The sequence below is a fragment of the Diaphorina citri genome, unplaced genomic scaffold, assembly GCF_000475195.1.
Source record: "Diaphorina citri unplaced genomic scaffold, Diaci psyllid genome assembly version 1.1 scaffold1094, whole genome shotgun sequence".
Taxonomy (NCBI): Eukaryota; Metazoa; Arthropoda; class Insecta; order Hemiptera; family Psyllidae; genus Diaphorina; species Diaphorina citri.
The window spans coordinates 25,677-48,276 of NW_007378523.1; the positions used below are offsets into that span (position 1 = coordinate 25,677).

General features: G+C 39.7%; 2 protein-coding genes across 2 annotated transcripts in view; one reads left to right on the forward strand and one right to left on the reverse strand.

Annotated features, from left to right (window-relative positions):
- Positions 1-907: 907 nt before the first annotated feature.
- Positions 908-6,424, forward strand: LOC103514159 (receptor-type tyrosine-protein phosphatase H-like; the record flags this gene model as incomplete). Its single annotated transcript, XM_008479026.3, has 6 exons — positions 908-981; positions 3,121-3,171; positions 3,595-3,740; positions 4,709-4,844; positions 5,610-5,682; positions 6,041-6,424. Coding segments are annotated over 6 exons (596 nt in total), but the record flags the coding sequence as incomplete, so codon positions are not given.
- A 2,126-nt stretch (positions 6,425-8,550) lies between these two features.
- Positions 8,551-22,600, reverse strand: part of LOC103514160 (senecionine N-oxygenase-like) — a 31,873-nt gene continuing 17,823 nt past the window's right edge. Inside the window, exon 11 of the mRNA XM_026827208.1 lies at positions 8,551-8,947. Within this exon, the coding sequence (XP_026683009.1) occupies positions 8,624-8,947 (324 nt within the window). The 3' untranslated portion in view covers positions 8,551-8,623. The remainder of the gene's footprint in view (positions 8,948-22,600) is intronic.

Below are 22,600 nucleotides of genomic sequence, written 5' to 3' on the forward strand. Positions count from 1 at the left end.
CTGCGTTGACTTGCATTGTTTTATTCATTCTTTTTACATCATTAATGGTCTATTTCCTTTCTTGTAGGTGATACCTATTACCTACATTATGCTGGAAAAGACATGGAATTGATGAATAATAATAATAACAGCAATAACACCACCAACAACAATAATAATAACAAAAACTCTACTGGTAATGACAATGAAAATGATGATGACAACAAAATAAATGTCGTTGATGATTTATGAGCACCTAAGAGGTACGTGTGATACCTATCCAGAAGCAGGAACCAAATAAGATCTGATCTTGATCTTGAAAAAGCTCAATACCACACCCCCAATATCACAACAACAGAATAATGATAATGACAGTCTCACAGGTAGGTATAAGGTGATATTCTTAACCTCTATGGGAACAAACCTACCCAATAACTCTGGGTATTATCACTGTAAAACTATTTATAAGTACCTATGCAAAAGTACCTATAGTGTGTCCAGATCAATGTGGCAGCAAAAAATAGGCATTGTTGCCAAACATGTCACCTGTGCAATGGTTGAGAATCTCTAAAAGGGCTAAATTGCACAGTGCTTCCTCCGACAGTGAAACAAAGTCAGGTAAGGCGATATGCACCTTACCTGTTCTGGAATCCAACCTCTGAATCCTATCCTAAACAGGTAAGGTTCGTTCTCGGAGTAGATGGCTTTCTTTTAGCCTGTCCTCTTTAAGTCTCTTCCATTTCGGGAAGACAGGACCTTACAGTTCCGTCTATTAAACCTCTGGACTCACACAGCAAACGGGACCCTATGGGCCCTAATGACCTAATTAGGTCAAAATTTCATCGAAATCGGACAAAACTTTTCAAATGGTGAAACAAACGGTGAACTTAGTCCAGTAAAAATATGTTTTTTTTTCCCTTCATTTCAGATGACACAACCAGGGTTCCGTTGCTCAGGGATAACTCATCTGACTCGGACTATATCAACGCTTCCTTCATCAAGGTAAGATCAAAATTTCCACCATTTACAAGTTGGTATTGTAATGTAAATGCAGTTTCTTTGTGTTATTATATCAATGTGACAGCAAAAAATTAGGCATTGTTGCCGAACATGTCACATGTGCAATGGTAGAGAATCTCTAAAAGGGGAAGCTATATTGCACAGTGCTTCCTCCGACGGTGAAACAAAGTCAGGTAAGGCGATATCCACCTTACCTGTTCTGGAATCATAGGCATTGTTGCCAAACATGTCACCTGTGCAATGGTTGAGAATCTCTAAAAGGGGAAGCTAAATTGCACAGTGCTTCCTCCGACAGTGAAACAAAGTCAGGTAAGGCGATATGCACCTTACCTGTTCTTACACTGTAGGATTTTTCCGCTGTAGGGAGGAAACGAACAGTACAGGAACTCATAGTGCCATGTTTAACATTTGGCGCGGAAAAGTACCTATACCTGGTCTAATCTACCTATGTACTTACCTACACCTAAACCTGTTCTGGAATCCAACCTCTGAACTTAGAGCTACCTCTGCATTTTAGAAGAGATAGTTTATCAAAAATAGACCTTTACCTGAATTGCAACAATGTAAGGATTTCCTGCAATCTGATTGGTTCCTTCATTTTGGGTTGATGACTCATTGCTGTCACATTGATCTGGATGAACTATAAACTACTAGTACCTGGCTATTTTGCTTTTTTTTCATACTACCTACTACCTACATAGTTCATCGAATAGATCTGGATGAACTATAATACCTACTCATCAACTAGGAAGTGGAATTAACCCAAAGAGATAGTTAAAGTCCTTTTACTTTATTTTATTAATTTCTAAGAAAATAGGACTGTCATTCTCAAGCTGATTGCTTACATAGCATGAAAATCAAAAGAATCACATTTCATAAAATAGTCGTTATTGAAATTTCTTGTCATCCGTGAATACTTCAATACTGATCTTCTTTAGGTGTACTTTGTCATAAAATTACGAAAGAAATGTGTAGGTCATATTTTTTTGTCTTTAGTATAAAATATGCTCATTGTAAACAATTGAAAAATCCTATTTTTGATTACGAAAAAACGACTCAAAAGTATTATAGCTTTGCTTTAAATAAACACCTTTCTCAGTCAATACCCCCCCCACACCCCTGATTAAAACCAAGTTCATCTTGAAACGGAAATGAGCTCCTTGCATTCATTTCAAGTGAAATCACCAGATACTAAATCCTTACTTAATACTGAATAATGTGATCCATGAAATTCACATGATTCATGAAGTCCCACATTGACTCTGGTTTCAATTACACACCATGGCGTACTTCAATTCATAATGGGTACAACATTATGTAATTTTTGTAGGCAAGTAACCTCCTCAGAGTGTATCACTCTAGGCCTGAAAGCTGGAGGTTCGGATTTTAATTCCTGACTAAGTCGAATTTTTTCAGCCTTTTATCTCAGCCCCGTAAAGAAAGATGAATAACTGCTTCTAGCATCACCACAAGTACTTTCTTACCTATAGGATACTAGCCGAAATCCGTCTCTTCGCTCCGGATATCTGCTAGTGGGATATTAGAAAAAGGACTAAAGAAGTTCTTCTAGTACTCAAAGCTTTCTCATGTTATCCCGTAAAATCCTGTGCTACCCTTTTTGAAGAACGGAAGCGGTCTTTCCCTAGCTTCCTTGAAAGGAAAAAGGACTAAAGAAGTTCTTCTGGTACTCAAAGCTTTCTCATGTTATCCCGTAAAATCCTGTGCTACCCTTTTTGAAGAACGGAAGCGGTCTTTCCCTAGCTTCCTTGAAAGAACTTATACATACGTGTTTTTTTCCTTTTAGGAGAATTTCACATTTTCTGAATCCAACATAAAAAAAAACAAGTGGTCAGCCATCTAATTTCATTCTTCTTCTCTCGCCCAGGGGTTTCTCAAAATGAGGGCCGCCGAGGTACATCGCGCCGCCCAGGGCCCCAAAGCTGACACCCGTGGCCCGATTTCTGCGACCATGGGTCTTGCAGCAACCAGGTGCTTAAAATCGTCCATGCTCTGTTCGTTCGTGGAGAAGGGACGACGAGTCAAATGCGAGAAATACTTTTCCGCAACCGCGTCAATTGAGTATTTTGTGCTTCAAACAATTATCCGGGTGGGATGGCACAGAGCAGGAGGTGGGCTCCCATCATAACCTTGTACCACCTGAGGATAACCAGGGTAAAGTTGGAATTCGGCAGAGAGAACACAGATTGGAATGAGTCATGGAGCAGTTTTCAATTCAGTATAGAATGAGGACCATATACACCCCCTTGTTTATCATCTGCAGAATATGGACGAGAGCCAAAAGTCGCTTTACTGGATATAAAGAAGAGTCTATATAATTCATAGGTGTTAGTTAACAGTTTTAAACATATGTAAATAAAAAAAACCTTGTTTGAATATTTTAAAAAAAAAAAATTCTTGGGTAAAAATTATAAATAAAAGGTCGCTTCCTGCGTAGAAGGTTGTGAAAAATCCAAATCTGAGGTCAAAACTCCGAAAAAGTAACTTAAAACGGTAGAAAATTCAATCTTTTCCTGTCGTTCTAAATGAAAAAGTTCAAAGATTTGTGACGTGAAATTTCCTGTTGTTAATTTCCAGGATAGTGAAGTTCTAGAGGTGAAGCACTTTCATCTGCACGACTGGCAGGATTTCAGCATCCCCGGAGGTCCTGATGTCCTGGTCAACTTTTGTCATCTAGTCAGAAACTCTACGCCCACCTCTCAACTCTCCGTGGTGCACTGCAGGTGAGTCCAGTGTGAGGGGGCACCCTAAGGCCACTCACTAGTATCACTATCAGGTAGACCTGACATGCGGACCTTTTCAGTCGTACCTGTCAGGTCTACCTGATAGTGAGTGGCTGGCCCAGTATAATGTGAGGGCACCCCGCTTGTCATTTAACTCATTTTCATATCATGTTTCCAAATCCAACTAATTTTCTCAGCGATTGTTGAAACGGAAAATTGGAAAAACACAGATATTTAAACATAATTTGAAGTTTGAACACAATGTAGTAGTAAACTTCTAGGGTTTCTCTCTTAGTTCCATTGGAGCAGTATAAATAAGCGCTATTATGTATTATTTTCAATTTCTTGACGATAAAATGTCCGTTGTATTATAATCTTATTTTCAATCTGATTTCAGTGCCGGAGTTGGGAGGACGGGAACGTACATCGCCTGTGATCTCCTACTCCAGTGTCTTCAGCACAACAGAAAGCTCAACATCTTCCGCACAGTGCTGGATTTGCCCTAGACCTGACATGCGGACCTTTTCAGTCGTACCTGTCAGGTCTACCTGATAGTGAGTGGCTGGCCCAGTATAATGTGAGGGCACCCCGCTTGTCATTTAACTCATTTTCATATCAAGTTTCCAAATCCAACTAATTTTCTCAGCGATTGTTGAAACGGAAAATTGGAAAAACACAGATATTTAAACATAAACCTGTCTTGGTGGTGTAGTGGTCAAGACTCTCGCCTGGAACAGGTAGGTGTGTTAGCGTTGGTTCAATCCCAACAGACGTATGGAATTTTATCATTTTAATTTGAGAATTTGAAGTTTGAACACAATAATGTAGTAGTAAACTTCTAGGGTAAAGGTACTTTTCTCTTTTAGTTCCATTGGAGCTGTATAAATAAGCGCTATTATGTATTATTTTCAATTTCTTGACGATAAAATGTCCGTTGTATTATAATATTATTTTCAATCTGATTTCAGTGCCGGAGTTGGGAGAACGGGAACGTACATCGCCTGTGATCTCCTACTCCAGTGTCTTCAGCATAACAGAAAGCTCAACATCTTCCGCACAGTGCTGGATTTGCGAGAACAGCGCGCCCATATGGTCCAATCAGAGGTAAGATTGTTGGTGGATTTCACCAATGACTTAATGAGGGATTTAATTAATGGGAGAATTTTGAATGACCCGAAAAGGAGTTTTTAATTGTCAAAACAGGAGTTTTTTTTAATATAATTTAAAACTCATTTTGGATTATCAAAAATTCTCCCATTAGTAAAATCTCTCATTAAGTCATAGGTGAAATTCACCATGAATTTGATAAAATGTTAAGTTAAAAATTAAGCTTTAAAAAATCTCTGGGCCTGTTCCTCAAAGAAACTTTACCTACATGCTTCACTTTCGATTTTAAGAGGTTTGATGAAGGACATTTGAACAATGGAGGCGGTCTTATCGCACCTAAACCCGAAAGCCCGAAAAGAGGAGAGGAAGACAGGATAGGAGAAAGTCAGCGATTCCGAGAACGAACTTTGTCTGTCTAGGATAAGTTCGCCCCTGGCGAAACTCGAACCCGCAACCTAGCGCTAATCAGGGCGGCAGCTTTGCACTCCGCATTGTGATTCCGAAGTTCAATTTTCTTTTAATTTCACTAATTTTCGTTTTGCTTTTCTCATTCACAGGCTCAATACGTCTTTCACCAATGACTTAATGAGACTTAATCACCAATGACTTGATTAAATTTTAATTAATGGGAGAATTTTGAATGACCTGAAAAGGAGTTTTTAATTGTCAAAACAGGTCCGCATTGTGCACTCCGCATTGTGATTCCGAAGTTCAATTTTCTTTTAATTTCACTAATTTTCGTTTTGCTTTTCTCATTCACAGGCTCAATACGTGTATCTGTATCAAAGCATAGCCAGTGCTTTGGAAAGCTCGGACACATTGAAACTCAAAAGTGGTAAGTCGAAAGAGAGTGTTATCAAAACTCCTCTGGGCCCGACCATAGCGTGGGCTGGTCTCGGGCAAGAGTGACGATAGCTATCATGTGAGCAGACAGCATGTGTATCCGAGGAGCTCATCAAAGATTCACATCAGGAGAGAGTCTCCTCGGATATAAAGGTGGAGTGTCGAAGTGGGAGAACTAAATAAGAAGATAAAAAAAAAAAGATCGGGAATATTTTTACTCACATAGGTAATAAAAATAAAGTGATTTTTGAAGATTTGAAATTCATAAATGAAGATTTAATCGCAAATTTCACAATATTGATCTTGTTCTACCAACAACAGACCTAACTTCGAATTCCGTTCGTTTTCAGGTGACTCCTCACCCAGCACTCCTAGCAAGGACGACACTCCTCCATTTCAAAACAGAACTGCCGAATTCAACAACAACACCCCCAGTGACATGGACAGTATGGTGACGTCACGATAGACCTGGGGACATTGACCTCTCAAATGACCTTCAAAGTGGTGACCATGACAGCATCAAGTGACCTTCAAAAAGAGATATGTGACCTTGATAGCTTCAGATGACCTTCAGAAAGAGATAGATGACCTTGAAAGCATCAAGTTACCTTCAAAAATTACTCCCAAATGATCTTCAAGATTTTATTCAAAGGAACTTCAATAATAAAATTTATCTCAAGTGAACTTTAGGATTTTTTTTCAAATGATCTTCGAAAATGAGCTACATTCAGGAATCGCTGTCATAGATGACCACTATCATAGAGCTGATGCATGAGTAGCGTTTAAGAAATCCTCGAAATTTCCTCGAGATACCAGCACAATTTGATGGTATATCCTTAAAATTCAAAAATTACTCCCAAATGATCTTCAAGAACTTCAATAATAAAATTTATCTCCAAAGGAACTTCAATAATAAAATTTATCTCAAGTGAACTTTAGGATTTTTTTTTCAAATGATCTTCGAAAATGAGCTACATTCAGGAATCGCTGTCATAGATGACCATTATCATAGAGCTGATGCATGAGTAGCTCAAAAATTACTCCCAAATGATCTTCAAGAATTAATCCAAAGGAACTTCAATAATAAAATTTATCTCAAGTGAACTTTAGGATTTTTTTTTTCAAATGATCTTCGAAAATGAGCTACATTCAGGAATCGCTGTCATAGATGACCATTATCATAGAGCTGATGCATGAGTAGCGTTTAAGAAATCCTCGAAATTTCCTCGAGATACCAGCACAATTTGATGGTATATCCTTAAAAACGGCTACTTTCTCTGTGGCGTATAGTATCTCTATTTTGACTTGGTGGGGCGCTTAATTTCCATGGGGAACCTGTGGGTTTTGGTCTGAAAAGTATACGCCTGCAACTCCACATGTCCATAAAAATTGGACTCTTACTAATTTTAAGAGTGTGTCATTAATTTATGCATAAGTTCCTAATAAGACGTGAATGTCTTAACTTTTTATGATGAAGATTTTCGAGGGAAGAAGAAAATCGCCAAATGCCTATATTTTTGTTTGTAAGTTTTAATTTCAAATCACCCATGTAGGTAGTAAGTACCTCCTACCTAGTAAGTAAATTTAGGCAAATGCACATTAGATACCTACTTCTGTTTTAATAGACTGATAAACTTATTAGTTACCTATTTAATATCGGAATTGATTAGGTACTGTCTACCTATTTCTAGGATAGCATATTCTTTTTAGAAGTATTATGGAATTTCCCTCCTATTGCGATCTTATTCAAGTTGGTGTGGATACCAGAAAGTTGAAAATTACCACAGTACTTAGGGTATAATAATATTAAGTAGGTATAAGTATCTACAAACAAAGAATTATCGTGCTCCTAAGTATACCTAACTAAAAAGAAAAAAATAACCCTTATTCTTCAAATTTCTACAGGTATTTTATCTTATAAGTAGGGTATGTATTTATTTATGTGTGTATAATTAATTAAAATTAAAATATTTTTAATTTTATTGTGTTTTTAATAGACCTATACATCTACTTATGTACATAATTTTCTATTACCCATTTTAATTCTGATCTACTTAAGTTAAGTAAGTATCAAGGTACCCTTTACATACATCTTTTACGAATGATGAGCCAGCTTGGTTGGTAGCGCGTCTGCCTTGTAAGCGCTAGACCGCAAGTTCGATTCCCGCCCGGGGCGGATTTTATCCTGAAGGATAATGTTCGTTCTCGGAAAGGCTGGCTTTCTCCTCTATACATCTACTTATGTACATAATTTTCTATTACCCATTTTAATTCTGATCTACTTAAGTTATGTAAGTATCAAGGTACCGATTACATACATCTTATACGAATGATGAGCCAGCTTGGTCGGTAGCGCGTCTGCCTTGTAAGCGCTAGACCGCGGGTTCGATTCCCGCCCGGGGCGGATTTTATCCTGAAGGATAATTTTCGTTCTCGGAAAGGCTGGCTTTCTCCTATCCTGTCTCCCCTCTCTCTTCGGGACGACAAGACCTTACCGTTACAGTTCTCTCTACCAGGATAATGTTCGTTCTCGGAAAGGCTGGCTTTCTCCTATCCTGTCTCCCCTCTCTCTTCGGGACGACAAGACCTTACCGTTACAGTTCTCTCTACCAAACATCTTTTTTAAATAAATAAATAGAAAAAAAACTACTGTGATTGGTTGTCCAAATCCGCCCCGGGCGGGAATCGAGCCCGCGGCCTAGCGCTTGTATGGCAGGCAGACGTGGACAACCAACCTCAGTAGTGTAGAAAAAAGCTTTAAGTCACAGGACCAGTCCTAACGTACGCCTGGTCGTTGAAAATCTGGTACTTGTTGTTCCTAAACCCAATGAAGTCCTCCAAATCCGCCCCGGGCGGGAATCGAGCCCGCGGCCTAGCGCTTGTAAGGCAGGCAGACGTGGACAACCAACCTCAGTAGTGTAGAAAAAAAAGCTTTAAGTCACAGGACCAGTCCTAACGTACGCCTGGTCGTTGAAAATCTGGTACTTGTTGTTCCTAAACCCAATGAAGTCCTCAGTAAGTTGCCCATAGCTGTCGAAGTACACCTTCAGCAGGACAGGTGGTAACGGGCTTTCGTCCCGCATCATGGAAATTATGGAGTTCAGAAAATTCTCAGATCGGTGACCTATGATGTGGAAGGTGTTCGGGTTTTGGCCTTCGTTGAGGTGCGCTAGGACTTCTTGTTTGGTGTCGGCCAACATTTCCTCTTTGGACGGCAGAGTGATGTGCCCTTGCATGAGTTGTTGGAAGAGGCGGACCTGAGAGACACAGAAGGGATGAGGGTTCGGGGTTTTGGCCTTCGTTGAGGTGAGCTAGGACTTCTTGTTTGGTGTCGGCCAGCATTTCCTCTTTGGACGGCAGAGTGATGTGCCCTTGCATGAGTTGTTGGAAGAGGCGGAAACGGACATGACACTTACATACTTACTTCTTACTTCCCGTGTCCGAAACAGTGTCACCATAATCAAATCTCATTCTTCCAGAACAAAGCTAAGTGGACCGCTCCCTAGTTAGCTTAGGCCAAATCATCTCGGGTGCATGCATGTTCGAGAAGATCACAGGCGAGAAGGTGGGCTTGGATTTGAATATCTCCGGATTCTTAGGTGTCGTCATCTGTATATCCCCACTGTCGTAAGTTAGAGTATTGGTGTATTGGCACACGTAAGTAAGGTCACTTACCTACTTGAATATAATATAGGAGGGCACTTACTTTAATATAATTCCTGAGACCAAAATTGTCCACGGATAGGACACTTACATACTTACTTCTTACTTCCCGTGTCCGAAACAGTGTCACCATAATCAAATCTCAATCTTCCAGAACCAAGCTACGTGGACCGCTCTCTAGTTAGCTTAGGCCAGATCATCTCGGGCGCATGCATGTTCGAGAAGATCACAGGTGAGAAGGTGGTCTTGGATTTGAATATCTCCGCATTCGTAGGTGTCGTCATCTGTATATCCTTACTGTCGTAAGTTAGAGTATTGGTGTATTGGCACACGCGTAAGTAAGGTCACTTACCTACTTGAATATAATATAGGAGGGCACTTACTTTAATATAATTCCTGAGACCAAAATTGTCGGCAAAGTCACTGTGCACACATTTTCCACTTGCACTGTGGGCCAGACTCCGAAAATTTTGGAGCATTAAGGTGTGTCCAAACATAGTCGATCGGCCGAGGATCGACATCGATCGATGGAATCTAGGTAATCTACACGTATGTTGTCGAGGCGGTTTGGACGGTTCAGTCGACATCGATGGACGACTATGTATGGACATACCTTTATACGCCACTTCTAAAATCGATCTAAAGCCCTGAAGTAATGTCCAATATATCTGGTTCCAGGGCCCTAATGGGATGAGGGAGAGGTTGGGTTTTAGTGGGTCTGAATGTCCCGGTATCCGGATATCAATCCCACTGGGCGTCTTTTTGAAGATTTCCCCCTCACCACAAAAAAAAACCTTCTAAAATTACCACAGTAAAAAACCCATTTACACCTATGCATAAACTAAATGGTCTGAGGCATACTACGGGATGGGCATGCTACGACACAGGCCCTGCCTTTGTACTTTTTTATTTTTTTAATAGCTTTAATAGAGGGTATCTTTATGGAATATTCCAATTGAAATTGAAGAAAAACAAGTAGGTACCTATACCTATGTACCTACCAAGATACCATGAAACATGAAACATTTGGGGCCTTTTCACAACTTTTGTAGATATCACAGTATTACTAAGTGCCTCCTTTCCAATCAATTTCCACATTTCAATAATCTTTTTACAATGTTAATGTCGCTACTACTCGCTACTCGATCGAAGAAGCTACCCAATATTGTAATTACGAGGCTGAGTGCACCCTGAACTCCAAGCACAGAGCCTAAAACACTTCGACCTCGCCGGGAATCGAACCCGGGACCTCCAGCGGTCAAGCGTGCCTTTGTACTTTTTTATTTTTTTTTTAATAGCTTTAATAGAGGGTATCTTTATGGAATATTCCAATTGAAATTGGAGAAAAACAAGTGGGTACCTATGTATGTACCTATGTACCTTATACCTACCTAGATACCATGAAACAATCATGAAACATGAAACATTTGGGGCCTTTTCACAACTTTTGTAGATATCACAGTATTACTAAGTGCCTCCTTTCCAATCAATTACCATATTTCAATAATCTTTTTACGCTGATGGTAATGCCGCCACTAAAATGCTACTCGATTGTTATCACGAGGCTAAGTGCATCCTGAACTCCAAGCACAGAGCCTAAAACACTTCGACCTCGCCGGGAATCGAACCCGGGGCTTCCGGCGTGCAAGCCTTGGTGATACCCACTACTTATGCCAAGGAGGTGACTAGTATTAGCTACCATAGTGAGTTCTTAGAAGGAAGCAAATAAAGACAACCAGCAATATACGAGTATCAGCTGATTAACATCGCGGATCTCTAACAGTCCGTTAAATAGATTAACAGGCCCTTAGGGAAAACTTCCCCAAGATAATGTTCAGTTTGTTCAGTGTTCACTCTTCAGAGTCTTTCAGTCTTTACTCACATTTACGCAACTCCTGCCTGACTACTTCTTGTGAGTCATTAGAAATTTATCAAAACTCGTCAGCATTAGAGGAACAAGCCTAGCTGCTACCCACTAGGCCACGGAGACGACTAGTACTAGGTACCCACTCTATAGTCCATAGTGAGTTCTTAGAAGGAAGCGAATAAAGGCAACTAGCAATATACGAGTATCCAGCTGATTAACATTAATCGCGGATCTCTAACAGTCCGTTAAATAGATTAACAGGCCCTTAGGGAAAACTTCCCCAAGATAATGTTCAGTTTGTTCAGTGTTCACTCTTTAGAGTCTTTACTCACATTTACGCAACTCCTGCCTGACTACTTCTTGTGAGTCATTAGAAATTTATCAAAACTCGTCAGCATTAGAGGAACTAAGGCGGATACCCATAGATGGGTAAAACGTATCTTCCTAATCCTGAGATTTATGTCAATCGTTTTTCCTAAGAAAAAGTACAAAAGTGAGCCATCTCATAAAAATATTTCTCGAAAAATGAGGCATCCCATAAAAATATCTTTCTCAATCGATAGGAATCTTTGTCCCATTTTTTTTTTTTTTTTTCCGAAATCTTAATCATCAAAATTATCTCGAAGATGAATAATTTGATGAGATAAGAACAAAGATGATGTGTTTATTTCTCAATTCCTTATTTCCAACGATCTTCACTATGCTTTGTCATAATAAATTAAATTCCAAGCTAGATAGGTAAGCCTATTTGCCTACAGTATGATGATAAATAATTATTCTTCGGAATTCAATTGTCATATTGACCGCATTTTGGCAGTTGGCGGTATTTCGACCACTTTTTCTGACACAATTCGAGATTGCAAAAAATCCAATACCTACAACTACATAAATGTACAACTTATGTAGAACAATAAATGTCGTGTGATGTTCATATCAGATTCTTTTTAACTTTTTCTGGCACAGTTCTAGATATTGCAAAAAATCCGATGAGACAATGAAAGTCGTGTGATGTTCACACCAGTTTTTTTACTCCAACACACCATTTTTTTACTCCAACATAAAGAACCAATGAAACAGTTCCCTCTACAGTTCCCATTTCAATAATATCAAGCGTTAATAGATCTATTAATACTACGAGTGATGACTTATGAGTTCATACCCGTAAATAGAGCAGAGGGAACCGTTCTATTAAAATTAATACTAGGTAATCCAATACCGCTTGATAAGATTAAAATCCCTGGCGTACCTAGGTACCTGGGTACTTCATGTCTACCATACTGGTACCATATTCTTTGTAATAGGGAGACTACAGTGTGTCCAGATCAGTGTGACAGCAAAAAACAGACATTGTTGCCAAACATGTCACATGTGCAATGGTAGAGAATCTTTAAAAGGGGAAGGTATATTGCACAGTGCTTCCTCCGACAGTGAAACAAAGTCAGGCTGGGCGATATCCACCTTGCCTGCTCTGGAATCAAACCTCTGAACTTAGAGCTACCTCTGAATTTTAGAAGAGAGAGTTTATCAAAAATAGACCTTTACCTGAATTGCAACAATGTAAGGATTTCCTGCAATCTTGGTTCCTTAATTTTGGGTTGATGACTCATTGCTGTCACATTGATCTGGATGAACTATAGGGTCTTTTACCAGAAAGTTAGGGATGGGATATTCGACTCTTTTTGAATATTCGAATACCACGACTCGATTCTTTTCAAATATTCGACTCAAAGAATCGCGATTGCTACCTGGGTACTTCATGTCTACCATACTGGTACCATATTCTTTGTAATAGGGAGACTAATACCTACTCATCAACTGGGAAGTGGAATTAACCCAAAGAGATAGATAAAGTCCTTTTACTTAATTTTATTAATTTCTAAGAAAATAAGACTGTCATGCTCAAGCTGATTCCTTATATACATAGCATGAAAATCAAAAGAATCACATTTCATAAAATCTTCTTTATTGAAATTTCTTGTCATCCGTGAATACTTCAATACTGATCTTCTTTAGGTGTAGGTACTTTGTCATAAAATTATGAAAGAAACGTGTAGGTCATATTTTTTTTGTCTTTAGTATAAAATATGCTCATTGTAAACAATACGACTCAAAAGTATTATAGCTTTGCTATAAACACCTTTCTCAGTCAATACCCCCCCACACCCCTGATCAAAACCAAGTTCATCTTGAAACGGAAATGAGCTCCTTGCATTCATTTCAAGTGAAATCACCAGGTACTAAATCCTTACTTAATACTGAATAATGTGATCCATGATTCATGAAGTCCCACATTGACTCTGGTTTCAATTACACACCATGGCGTACTTCAATTCACAATGGGTACAACATTATGTAATTTTTGTAGGCAAGTAACCTCCTCAGAGTGTATCTAGGCCTGAAAGCTGGAGGTTCGGATTTTAATTCCTGGTCTTTAGTATAAAATAGGCTCATTGTAAACAATTGAAAAATCCCATTTTTGATTACGAAAAAACGACTCAAAAGTATTATAGCTTTGCTATAAATAAAAACCTTTCTCAGTCAATACCCCCCACACCCCTGATCAAAACCAAGTTCATCTTGAAACGGAAATGAGCTCCTTGCATTCATTTCAAGTGAAATCATCAGGTACTAAATCCTTACTTAATACTGAATAATATAATGTGATCCATGAAATTCACATGATTCATAAAGTCCCACATTGACTCTGGTTTCAGTTACACACCATGACAAAATTCAATTAATAATGGGGTAGGTACAACATTATGTAATTTTTGTAGGCAAGTAACCTCCTCAGAGTGTATCTAGGCCTGAAAGCTGGAGGTTCGGATTTTAATTCCTGACTAAGTCGAATTTTTTCAGCCTTTTATCTCAGCCGCGTGAAGAAAGATGAATAACTGCTTCTAGCATCACCACACGGACTTTCTTACCTATAGGATACTAGCCGAAATCCGTCTCTTCGCTCCGGATATCTGCTAGTGGGATATTAGAAATAGGACTAAAGAAGTTCTTTTGGTACTCAAAGCTTTCTCATGTTATCCCGTGAAATCCTGTGCTACCCTTTTTGAAGAACGGAAGCGGTCTTTCCCTAGCTTCCTTGAAAGAACTTGTACATACGTGTTTTTTCCTTTTAGGAGAATTTCACATTTTCCGAATCCAACATAAAAAAAACAAGTGGTCAGCCATCTAATTTCATTCTTCTTCTCTCGCCAGGGGTTCTCAAACGAGGCCGAGTACATCGCGGCCCAGGGGCCCAAAGCTGACACCGTGGCCGATTTCTGGACCATGGTCAGCCTTTTATCTCAGCCACGTGAAGAAAGATGAATAACTGCTTCTAACATCACCAAAAGTACTTTCTTACCGATAGGATATTAGCCGAAATCCGTCTCTTCGCTCCGGATATCTGCTAGTGGGATATTAGAAAAAGGACTAAAGAAGTTCTTTTGGTACTCAAAGCTTTCTCATGTTATCCCGTGAAATCCTGTGTTACTCTTTTTGAAGAACGGAAGCGGTCTGTCCCTAGCTTCCTTGAAAGAACTTACCTATACATACGTGTTTTTTCCTTTTAGGAGAATTTCACATTTTCTGAATTCAACATAAAAAAAAACAAGTGGTCAGCCGTCTAATTTCATTCTTCTTCTCTCGCCAGGGGTTCTCAAACGAGGCCGAGTACATCGCAGCCCAGGGGCCCAAAGCTGACACCGTGGCCGATTTCTGGACCATGGTCTTGCAGCACCAGGTGGTTAAAATCGTCATGCTCTGTTCGTTCGTGGAGAAGGGACGAGTCAAATGCGAGAAATACTTTCCGGACCGCGTCAATGAGTATTTTGTGTTCAACAATATCCGAGTGGGATGCACAGAGCAGGAGGTGGGCTCCCATCATACTTGTACCCACCTGAGGATAACCAGGGTAAGTTGGAATGGGAAAGAGAAACCAATGGAGCGGGGAGCAGTTGCATTTGGGTAAAAATTATAAATAAAAGGTCGATTCCTGCGTAGAAGGTTGTGAAAAATCCAAATCTGAGGTCAAAACTCCGAAAAAGTAACTTAAAACGGTAGAAAATTCAATCTTTTCCTGTCGTTCTAAATGAAAAAGTTCAAAGATTTGTGACGTGAAATTTCCTGTTGTTAATTTCCAGGATAGTGAAGTTCTAGAGGTGAAGCACTTTCATCTGCACGACTGGCAGGATTTCAGCATCCCCGGAGGTCCTGATGTCCTGGTCAACTTTTGTCATCTAGTCAGAAACTCTACGCCCACCTCTCAACTCTCCGTGGTGCACTGCAGGTGAGTCCAGTGTGAGGGGGCACCCTAAGGCCACTCACTAGTATCACTATCAGGTAGACCTGACATGCGGACCTTTTCAGTCGTACCTGTCAGGTCTACCTGATAGTGAGTGGCTGGCCCAGTATAATGTGAGAGGGCACCCTATAAAGTACCTACCGTCTGTGAGGACAAATTTCTTATTTTCATTTATTTTTTAAGACATTTATTTACACAATTGAAGGAGTTTTAACAATAAAGTCCTACCTCCCTATTTGAACATTAGTAAATTTCTTATGAATAAACATAAAAAATATCCGTTTCAAAGTGAATTGGGATTTGAATTTGCTCCTTCTTGCTTAACCTGAAACCTGGTTTTGTAGTTACAAGGTACAAACTGCATGTAAACGAAAGTACCTACAGGGCAGGGATTTAGTCTCGTGAGTCTCGTGACGGAGGTTTTACCCGCCATTCGGCAACAAGCTACCCGCCTCCTCAATTTAACCTCACCCAGCCTGAGTGGAGCTGAGAACCCAGCAGAACGCGATTCCCCAGGTACTATGAACGCGCATATAGTTGCTTAACTTCACAATGAAGGGATTTTCAACTGGCGCATGGTGGAGCACTTTCAGAATACCTAGACAAAGTCTTGCCCACCTAGACTCTTGGGCAAACCCTTTGGCCCATGGCGCTACCGAGGCAATTAGTACTTACCGTAGAGGCTCTAGTCGCGATACTACTAGAGACGTCCTAGTCTTATTGCTCCTTTAAAAAACTACACTATGGTCAATCGCCATCGATATCACCCACTCACCAAAGGCCTTTGGTTGTACCCAAATATACTTCTTAGAGATTTCCCATCGATGTCGATTGATATAGTGTGGACGTACCCTAAAGTTGTGTCCACACATAGGCGACGCCGCGCCATGGATCGATGGTCTATCAACGAGGTGAAGAGGTGAGTCTATGTTGTGGAGGCAGTGTACGGTTTCAGTTTACGTCAATCGACAGCGTCGACTGTCTGAACACAACTTAACATCTTAACAGAAATATTAGGTACGAGTGAGTACAGCTAATCTACAGACTGCATAAAAAATGACGTGCATTGTGTGATTGACTACAAGTATTTTCTTTAATGACCTGATATCTAGCTACAGTTCGTTTTAAGGTTGGAAATTTGTATCACGGAAACGGAGTGAATTCTTGTAAGCTTATCCCATCTTTTGGGTCTATTTGCCCCTACACCTAAGCCTCAAAGTGGACTTTTTGTGTATGGGTGTATCCCAGAATCGTATCATGGAAATGAAGTAGATTCTTGCAAGCTCAACGCATCTTTTGGGGCTATTTGCCCTTACACCTAAGCCTCAGAGTGGGCTTTTTGCGTATGGGTGTATCCCAGAATACAAGCACTATGGGAATGGAGTAAGTATGAATATAAAACGTGGATCAGTGCTCATTGTCACTCGGTCGCAGGGCCGGGCTTCTAAGCCTTCTGCTGATTACTCCTGACTCTTCTGTCTTCTCTCTCTCTTTCTCTCTCTCTCTCTCACACACACTCAGGTGAGTGTAACCCAGAATACAAGCAAACTGAAAAACGGCTGATAATTGAACCCTTATTGAATGACTAATGTCTAAGATGTATGCATCCTACTGAAAATAGAAGGAGAAACACTTTTTATAGGTCATGGTTTTAAAATTATTTTTATTTATTACTGAACAAAATATTTACAACATATACAATGGAGATCTTAACTTAAATGTTAAATACTAAAACAAATATTCATAACAACTAAGGTTGGTAACCCCTAAAAAGTTGCAAACGACACTGCTGCAAGTTTCGAGTCCAATGGAGGTAATCACCGGGTTGTACATCCAGAAATAAAGTAATCTATGCCACTCAAGTGAGAAAACTTCAATTTGAAATAATATTAAGTTTCTATTTATTATTTTTCAATATAACACTCAGAACATACTGAATTTTGCATGGTCCACAAGGTGTGTCCACACATAGTCGGCGGCCGTCGATCGATGTGAATTTATTCTGAATCGATGGTCGATCGACACCGATCAACTGCCGGTCGACTATGTTTGGACACACCAATGAATTCTTCGATGGTGAAACTTACCTGTAAATCAAATAAGTTGAAGAGTAGTGTATGTCTAGGGACGCCAAGGATGAACATAGTAGGATGTTCAATGTTGATCGTATGTTTGTAGAGGGGCTGGACGTTCTTGTTGACCACTTTTATCCCACAGGATTCGTGAAGGAAAGGATAGTGGTTGCTGTAACCTGAAACAGAAAATACCTAAACACGGTTAACCAGCATGGATGTGGCCAATAGGGGCTCTTCAAAGAAACATCAACGGTCAAGGTGTGTCCAAACACAGTCGACCGGCCGTCGATCGACGAGGTGAATCTATGTTGTCGAGGCAGTGTGGACGGTTCAGTCGACATCGATCGACGGCCAGTCGACTATGTGTGACACACCTTAAGAGCACGCATATATTAGAGGCTATTTTCCTGCTTTCTAACTAGAACGTGCGATCAATCGTTGAAGGGGAGAAACAGGTATCAGGATTTACACTACACTGGAGTTCCGAGGTCTTAACAGCTCCTGGCAATCTGCGAAGCAATTTTTAGCTAAATTCCCTTTAGGGCTGATTCAACTTATTTTTCCATTACAAATTGCCATCAGTAAAGATAGGTAATGTTTGGGCCTACCTGTGCAGCACAGAATGATATCAACTTGTTCATAGCTACCGTCCTGGAATCGAACCCCGGTCGGAGTAAGTTCGGCGACATCTGGCTTCAAGACGACGTTGTTTGGAAGGCAGAGACTTGTGACGCGTTCCGAATGATGACTTAGAAATACCTGGAAGAAAATAAAGTACCTATACCGTCTGTGAGGACAAATTTCTTATTTTTATTTTTTTTTTTAAAGATACATATTTATTTACACAATTGTAGGAGTTTTAACAATAAAGTCCTACCTCCCTATCTGAACATTAGCAAATTTCTTATGAATGGACATAAAAAATATCCGTTTCAAAGTCAATTGGGATTTGAATTTGCTCCTTCTTGCTTACCATTGGTCCAACCTGAAAGTAATGGTTTTGTAGCTACAAGGTACAAACTGCATGTAAACGAAAGTACCTACAGGGGAGGGATTTAGCCTCGTGACGAGGGTTTTACCCGCCATTCGGCAACAAGCTACCCGCCTCCTCAATTTAACCTCACCCAGCCTGAGTGGAGCTGAGAACACAGCAGAACGCGATTCCCCAGGTACTATGAACGCGCATAGTTGCTTAACTTCACAATGAAGGGATTTTCAACTGGCGCATGGTGGAGTACTTTCAGAATACCTAGACAAAGCCTTGCCCACCTAGACTCTTGGGCAAACCCTTTGGCCCATGGCGCTACCGAGGCAATTAATACATCATGCCCAACATTAGAAACAATTATGGAGCATCAACTTTCGAACATCAAATACCTAAATTATTAAACGAATTACCAGACGAACTTAAAGAAATTGGAAATGAAAAGAAAATGAAATTAAAAATAAAAGAATTCTATCTATCAAGAAACAATGAAATATAAATGAAACTTAAGAATGAACTAATAAAGAAGATGAAGAAAATTTAAGAAGAAAAATAATTAAGAAGAATTCCCTAAAAGTACTCTAGTAGGTACTTAAAGGGATTTATTCCAAAAGAACATTTTATTGTTAATGTGATATAAAATAAACTTCAATATTATTAATACTTACCGTAGAGGCTCTAGTCGCGATATCCAACGTTATGTCCAATCCTGATTGACCACTACCGACGACCACAGCTTGCTTCCCAGTAGTCGCGATATCCAACGTTATGTCCAATCCTGATTGACCACTACCGACGACCACAGCTTGCTTCCCAGCGAAAGGTTCGGGGGTTCGATAGTCACGACTGTGCAGGATAGGGATCTGACACATATCCTTGCCTTTGAATTCTGGATAGATGGGATGATTGTAGTTCCTGAAAGATAAATAAGATTTTTATTTGTTTGATTTATGTTCGAGTTGGAACTTGGTCCAATTATGTCTTTACTGGTTTGAAGGGTCAGGTCTATATTTTTTTAAAGCATTTGTTTGATTTATGTTCGAGTTGGAACTTGGTCCAATTATGTCTTTACTGGTTTGAAGGGTCAGCTCTATATTTTTTTAAAGCGGTAAATAATATGTAGGCATGTTGGTATGTACACGGTTTTGGACATTTTTCATGCATCTGCATCCGTACAGGTGAAATCCAGAGTACCTTTCAACATTAATCTGTGATAGCAAAACCAGCTGCAGCGGCTCCAAACGAGACTGTCCCCCCGAAAGCGGTCCAAAGTACCTTGTACAGGTGAAATCTAAAGTACCTTCCAACATTAATCTAACCAGCAAAACCAGCTGCAGCGGCTCCAAACGAGACTGTCCCCCCGAAAGCGGGCCAAAGTACCTCAAGGTAACAGGTTTGAATCCTGTGCTGTGGTCAGGTAGTATAATGAGTACCTACCTAAACATACAACTTCTATGTTCTTACCCTGTGCATATCAGATAAAACATACAAAGAACACCTACCTATGAATATAACCATTATACATGAAGTATGTTTAAGTTCTTCCCATTTGAAATACCTATATGCCAAAGCTCAAGGCCAAGACCCCAATTCAGCAACTGCTGAGGTATATTTTACTCACATAGGTAATAAAAATAGAGTGATGTTTGAAGATTTGAAATTCATAAATGAAGATTTAATCGCAAATTTCACAATATTGATCTTGTTCCACCAACAACAGACCTAACTTCGAATTCCGTTCGTTTTCAGGTGACTCCTCACCCAGCACTCCTAGCAAGGAAGACACTCCTCCATTTCAAGACAGAACTGCCGAATTCAACAACAACACCCCCAGTGACATGGACAGTATGGTGACGTCACGATAGACCTGGGGACATTGACCTCTCAAATGACCTTCAGAGTGGTGACCTTGACAGCATCAAGTGACCTTCAAAAAGAGATATGTGACCTTGAAAGCCTCAAATGACTTTCAGAAAGAGATAGATGACCTTGAAAGCATCAAGTTACCTTCAAAAATTACTCCCAAATGATCTTCAAGATTTTATCCAAAGGAACTTCAATAATAAAATTTATCTCAAGTGAACTTTAGGATTTTTTTTTTCAAATGATCTTCGAAAATGAGCTACATTCAGGAATCGCTGTCATAGATGACCACTATCATAGAGCTGATGCATGAGTAGCGTTTAAGAAATCCTCGAAATTTCCTCGAGATACCAGCACAATTTGATGGTATATCCTTAAAAACGGCTACTTTCTCTGTGGCGTATAGTATCTCTATTTTGACTTGGTGGGGCGCTTAATTTCCATGGGGAACCTGTGGGTTTTGGTCTGAAAAGTAGGTATACGTCCGCAACTCCACATGTCCATAAAAATTGGACTCTTTCTAATTTTAAGAGTGTGTCATTAATTTATGCATAAGTTCCTAATAAGACGTGAATGTCTTAACTTTTTATGATGAAGATTTTCGAGGGAAGAAGAAAATCGCCAAATGCCCATATTTTTGTTTGTAAGTTTTAATTTCAAATCACCTATGTAGGTAGTAAGTACCTCCTACCTAGTAAGTAAATTTAGGCACATGCACAGTAGATACTTCTGTTTTAATAGACTGATAAACTTATTAGTTACCTATTTAATATCGGAATTGATTAGGTATTGTCTACCTTTTTCTAGGATAGCATATTCTTTTTAGAAGTATTATGGAATTTCCCTCCTATGGCGATCTTATTCAAGTTGGTGTGGATACCAGAAAGTTGAAAATTACCACAGTAGTTAGGGTATAATAATATTAAGTAGGTATAAGTATCTACAAACAAAGAATTATCGTGCTCCTAAGTATACCTAACTCAAAAAAAAAAAAAAACTTATTTCTTACTTCCCGTGTCCAAAACAGTGTCACCATAATCAAACCTCATTCTTCCAGAACAAAGCTAAGTGGACCGCTCTCTAGTTAGCTTAGGCCAAATCATCTCGGGTGCATGCATGTTCGAGAAGATCACAGGCGAGAAGGTTGGCTTGGATTTGAATATCTCCGCATTCGTAGGTGTCGTCATCTGTATATCCCCACTGTCGTAAGTTTTGGCACACGTAAGTAAGGTCACTTACCTACTTGAATATAATATAGGAGGGCACTTACTTTAATATAATTCCTGAGACCAAAATTGTCGGCAAAGTCATTCAAATACTCGAGAACATCTTTGGCTCCTATGTAGGATTTGTCGGCGTTTCCTTTGTGACCATAGCCGCACAGCTCCATCAAGTCTTTGGGTAAGTTGGTTCTGGAGGAGAAAAATACAAAAAAAAAGAAAGTAATATACATCGACTTTCGCGGGTTACCTATCTAACTCGGTACTTTCTTAAGGCCGGCCACTCACTGACAGTTACGCCTGATCAGGTTCGCCTGTTAGGTCTACCTGATAGTAAGTGGCTGGCCTAAGGAGCGTCACACACGTTTTAAGGTTGACCCGAAGGTAACTTTTGTATTTCACTTGTCTATTGCTTGCTTACTTCGACCTTTTTCCCATTCATTTGAAGTTAAAGCAGTACAGAAAACAACCCAAATGCATTTAATTTCGAGCATGCAAGTTCTTTACAGCCCTGGATTTGGATTCGTAGAAGCTTAACCCATCCTTTAGGGCTGTCTGCCCCTACACCTAAGTCTCAGGGTGGGATTTTTGTGTATATTCACACCCCTTAGTAACACATTTCAGATTTTACTATCTCTATCCAAAATAATCTGACGTTCTGCACACCGCCAAACATCACTTACCTATTGCTTTTGCTTACTTCGACCTTTTTCCCATTCATTTGAAGTTAAAGCAGTACAGAAAACAACCCAAATGCATTCAATTTCGAGCGTGCAAGTTCTTTACACCCCTAGATTCGTAGAAGCTTAACCCATCCTTTAGGGCTGTTTGCCCCTACACCTAAGCCTCAGGGTGGGCTTTTTGTGTAATATTCACACCCCTTAGTAACACATTTCAGATTTTACTATCTCTATCCAAAATAATCTGACGTTCTGCACAC